Here is a 5,000-nt window from a genome sequence, read left to right as displayed (position 1 = left end):
ATATACACACACATTATACATACACACACACACGTTGGTCTTCCTACACTTGTGAGGACTCTCCTGATATAAATCATTCTCTCATTAACTTTCTGTTGATCTATTAATCAATTAATATTTGCTGCTCAACTTCAAACATTCCTCTAAAGTAACGAGGAGCATCAAACATGTCCTCACAAAGATAGAAAGACAAGTGTATGATATCAGACACACATATGGTTAGTGTCAGAGGTCAGAGGTCGTACTGGTTCCATATCGGTGCTCCTCCACCGTCCAGCCCAGACTGCTGCTGTGACCTTTAAACAACTTCTCTGCTACAACCTCCAACTGACGGAAACCCCAGTCTGGAAGAGACACACCGCTGAGCTGATACACACACACACACACACACACACACACACACGCACACACGCACACACACACGCATACACAGAGAATTAAGGTTCATCCAGAAGAGTTAAAGGACGAGTTCACAGTTATTCCAGTGTGTCTTAAAGGAGTCTTATTATGGTTTTCTCTGTTCTCATGTGATTCAACAAGCCATTCAGATTTGATGCCCCTTCTTACATCACATGGGGTGAAGCTAAACTAAACTAAGCTAAGCTAAGCCTGTGTGGTGGGGCTGGTTCGGGGGACAAACATTATATTCCTAGATGTCGAGTTATTAATATTACACCTGTGTTATTTATATTCATAACAGATGTTCTGCTGTGTTGTTAAACTGTTTTCTGTTGTTCTGCTATAAACTGTTAAATAAAGATTTATTTGAAAAAAACAAAACACACCTTGAGGACAGCTGACGTGTTGACGTGCACCAATCGAACCTCAGACAGGATCGTCTTCCACACCTCTGACTCCGCCTCCCTGTTGGAGATGTCCTGAACACACACACACACACACACACACACACACACACACAGAGGTGAGGACAGGTGTGACCTCCAGGTGTGTGGCGAACAGTCAGAGGTCAGAGGTCAGTCTCACCACTCTCCACAGGTTCTGAGCCGGCATGGAGACGTTGAAGTCGATGTAACCTGAAACTTCCTGAGCATGAGGGCTCATGGGAGCTGCGACATCATGGCTGCAACACACACACACACACACACACACACACACACACACACACACACAGAGTCAAAAATATATTAGGATGCATCTCAAGTCCCTTATTGGATTGTTCCTCACTGGACTCAGAAATAGTTCCACTACACCATCTTGAAGGCCGCAGAGCTCTTAGTTCTTATTAGCGAGGAGGGAGGAGCGAGGAGCGAGGAGCGAGGAGGGACACATAGACCCATACTCACACTGAGCGGGACACAGTATAAATACAGAATGCAGGAAACAGCTGCTGCAGTGATAACTGTGCAGCTTTATTAGTGTAAACAGTAACCTGTTTACCTGTTGAGGAAGCGTGAGGTCATCCCATGAACCAGCTGGATGACATCACCATGACGGACAGGCCGAGGAGGACTGCTGACCACCAGGTCCTGTCTGAGACACACTGACAGGTTACACAGGACTACACCTCCCAGCATGCCCCAGGACAGACACACAGACAGGTTACACAGGAACTGCATCTCCCAGCATGCCCCAGGACAGACACACACAGACAGGTTACACAGGGACTACACCTCCCAGCATGCCCCAGGACAGACACACAGACAGGTTACATAGGACTACACCTCCCAGCATGCCCCAGGACAGACACACAGACAGGTTACACAGAACTACACCTCCCAGCATGCCCCAGGACAGACACACAGACAGGTGACCTACCTGCCCGGCTCTTTGATGATCCACCAGTTGTTGACGTCTTTGAAGGGGTAACAGGTGACCTGCTGCTGGTGAGAGCTGCCCCGCCCATTCTCATACCTGCACACACACAGTTACACCTGTCACTCACACTGTACCTGACAGAGTTTTGATTGGCTGCTGGTCTGTGTGAGCTGGCAGCACCTGATTGGGTAGTTGGCTTTGTGTGAGTGGAGCCAGCAGGGGATTGGCTGGGAGGCGGAGCTTCTTAGAGTCACCTGACTGCCATAAGAAACTTCCAGAGGCTGACCCTGAGTGATCCTGGAGAGGCCTCCCTGCAGACACACATCAATCAATCAATCAATCAATCAATCAACTAACAAGGTTACTGTAACAAAGAGTTCCATCACGAGCCTCTAGAACAGGTTCAGTGTGGAAATCTAATGGAGGGAGAACCAACATTCCTGGTGATAGAGAACAATGTCTAACACGCTAACAGAGGTGCTTAAACACCTAAAGAACCATTAGAACCTCCTCAGTGTCCATTAGAACCTCCTCAGTGTCCATGAGAACCTCCTCAGTGTCCTTTAGAACCTCCTCAGTGTCCATGAGAACCTCCTCAGTGTCCTTTAGAACCTCCTCAGTGTCCTTTAGAACCTCCTCAGTGTCCATGTGAACCTTCTCAGTGTCCTTTAGAACCTTCTCAGTGTCCATGAGAACCTCCTCAGTGTCCATGTGAACCTTCTCAGTGTCCTTTAGAACCTCCTCAGTGTCCATGAGAACCTCCTCAGTGTCCGTTAGAACCTCCTCAGTGTCCATGAGAACCCTCTCAGTGTCCTTTAGAACCTCCTCAGTGTCCATGAGAACCTTCTCAGTGTCCTTTACAACCTCCTCAGTGTCCTTTACAACCTCCTCAGTGTCCTTTAGAACCGTCTCAGTGTCCATGAGAACCTCCTCAGTGTCCTTTAGAACCTCCTCAGTGTCCATGAGAACCTCCTCAGTGTCCTTTAGAACCTCCTCAGTGTCCTTTAGAACCTCCTCAGTGTCCATGAGAACCTCCTCAGTGTCCTTTAGAACCTCCTCAGTGTCCATGAGAACCTCCTCAGTGTCCTTTACAACCTCCTCAGTGTCCTTTACAACCTCCTCAGTGTCCTTTACAACCTCCTCAGTGTCCTTTAGAACCGTCTCAGTGTCCATGAGAACCCTCTCAGTGTCCTTTAGAACCTCCTCAGTGTCCATGAGAACCTTCTCAGTGTCCTTTACAACCTCCTCAGTGTCCTTTACAACCTCCTCAGTGTCCTTTAGAACCGTCTCAGTGTCCATGAGAACCTCCTCAGTGTCCTTTAGAACCTCCTCAGTGTCCATGAGAACCTCCTCAGTGTCCTTTAGAACCTCCTCAGTGTCCTTTAGAACCTCCTCAGTGTCCATGAGAACCTCCTCAGTGTCCTTTAGAACCTCCTCAGTGTCCATGAGAACCTCCTCAGTGTCATTTAGAACCTCCTCAGTGTCCATGAGAACCTCCTCAGTGTCCTTTAGAACCTCCTCAGTGTCCTTTAGAACCTCCTCAGTGTCCATGTGAACCTCCTCAGTGTCCTTTAGAACCGTCTCAGTGTCCATGAGAACCTTCTCAGTGTCCTTTAGAACCTTCTCAGTGTCCTTTACAACCTCCTCAGTGTCCTTTAGAACCTCCTCAGGGTCCTTTACAACCTCCTCAGTGTCCTTTAGAACCTCCTCAGTGTCCATGAGAACCTTCTCCGTGTCCTTTACAACCTCCTCAGTGTCCTTTAGAACCTCCTCAGTGTCCTTTAGAACCTCCTCAGTGTCCTTTAGAACCTCCTCAGTGTCCTTTACAACCTCCTCAGTGTCCTTTACAACCTCCTCAGTGTCCTTTACAACCTTCTCAGTGTCCTTTACAACCTCCTCAGTGTCCTTTAGAACCTCCTCAGTGTCCATGAGAACCTCCTCAGTGTCATTTAGAACCTCCTCAGTGTCCATGAGAACCTCCTCAGTGTCCTTTAGAACCTCCTCAGTGTCCATGTGAACCTCCTCAGTGTCCTTTAGAACCGTCTCAGTGTCCATGAGAACCTTCTCAGTGTCCTTTAGAACCTTCTCAGTGTCCTTTACAACCTCCTCAGTGTCCTTTAGAACCTCCTCAGGGTCCTTTACAACCTCCTCAGTGTCCTTTACAACCTCCTCAGTGTCCTTTACAACCTCCTCAGTGTCCTTTACAACCTCCTCAGTGTCCTTTAGAACCTCCTCAGTGTCCTTTACAACCTCCTCAGTGTCCTTTACAACCTCCTCAGTGTCCTTTACAACCTCCTCAGTGTCCTTTAGAACCTCCTCAGTGTCCTTTACAACCTCCTCAGTGTCCTTTAGAACCTCCTCAGTGTCCTTTACAACCTCCTCAGTGTCCATGAGAACCTCCTCAGTGTCCTTTAGAACCTCCTCAGTGTCCTTTAGAACCTCCTCAGTGTCCTTTAGAACCTCCTCAGTGTTCTCAGTGTGTGTGTGTATGTGAGTGCGTGTGTGCGTGCGTGTGTGCGTGCGTGTGTGTGCGTGTGTATATGTGTGTGTGTGTGTGCATGTGTGTGTGTGTTACCTCCAGACTGGCCTGGAAGGCGGAGCTCATCAGTTGGTCATGTGGTCCGCTGCGGTGCAGGAGACTCAGGTGAACGTAGAACCAGAACACGTAGAGCAGAACTGGAACCACTAACAGACACACAGCTCGACACACACACTGCACACACACACTGAGCTACACACACACACACACACACACACAGAATCATCAAGTTGACCCCACCCAGCTCAAACCTGACTGTACCAGATGGTTTTTTGAAGCGCACCTTCAGAGATCAGGTTGTATAAACAGAGTTTCTGAGCGCGCTCAGTATGATGCTGGACTCACATGACTGACAGTTTGGTCTCCCATCAGCCTCCAGGTGTGCAGAGAGGCCACGCCCAGCAGCAGCAGGTAGGAGAACACGCCCATATACTTCACCCTGACCACACAGACGGGTGGGGTTAGTTCATGATAAAACGTGTCACGTCTCAGCTCCTCCCAGCGAGGAGGCGAGGACGTCTTTGTTCACGCCAGCGTCATTTACAGAGACGACAACTACTGATGACGCTCATCAAGCGATCAATATGTAGCTGCAGAACATGTTCAATAAAATATTTCGTCTGTGACAGTCTGACGTCACATTTACACGAGACGCAGCTGTGTGACGTCATGTTTTCCTGAAGGC

The 5,000-nt window shown here is 48.7% G+C and overlaps 1 protein-coding gene across 2 annotated transcripts in view; it reads right to left on the bottom strand.

The window, feature by feature from the left end:
* pomt1 (protein-O-mannosyltransferase 1) overlaps window positions 1-5,000 on the bottom strand; it is a 13,360-nt gene that overhangs the window by 3,487 nt on the left and 4,873 nt on the right. For both annotated transcript variants that reach the window (XM_042422447.1, XM_042422448.1), the window contains exons 9-16: window positions 4,661-4,754; window positions 4,352-4,507; window positions 1,957-2,087; window positions 1,777-1,872; window positions 1,399-1,491; window positions 985-1,081; window positions 786-878; window positions 246-366 (exon numbers count right to left, since the gene is read on the bottom strand). In XM_042422447.1, coding sequence (XP_042278381.1) covers window positions 246-366; window positions 786-878; window positions 985-1,081; window positions 1,399-1,491; window positions 1,777-1,872; window positions 1,957-2,087; window positions 4,352-4,507; window positions 4,661-4,754 — 881 coding nt within the window. The remainder of the gene's footprint in view (window positions 1-245; window positions 367-785; window positions 879-984; window positions 1,082-1,398; window positions 1,492-1,776; window positions 1,873-1,956; window positions 2,088-4,351; window positions 4,508-4,660; window positions 4,755-5,000) is intronic.

Source organism: Thunnus maccoyii, chromosome 9, assembly GCF_910596095.1.
Source record: "Thunnus maccoyii chromosome 9, fThuMac1.1, whole genome shotgun sequence".
NCBI classification, from domain to species: Eukaryota; Metazoa; Chordata; class Actinopteri; order Scombriformes; family Scombridae; genus Thunnus; species Thunnus maccoyii.
This window is presented reverse-complemented; position numbering and strand designations above follow the sequence as displayed.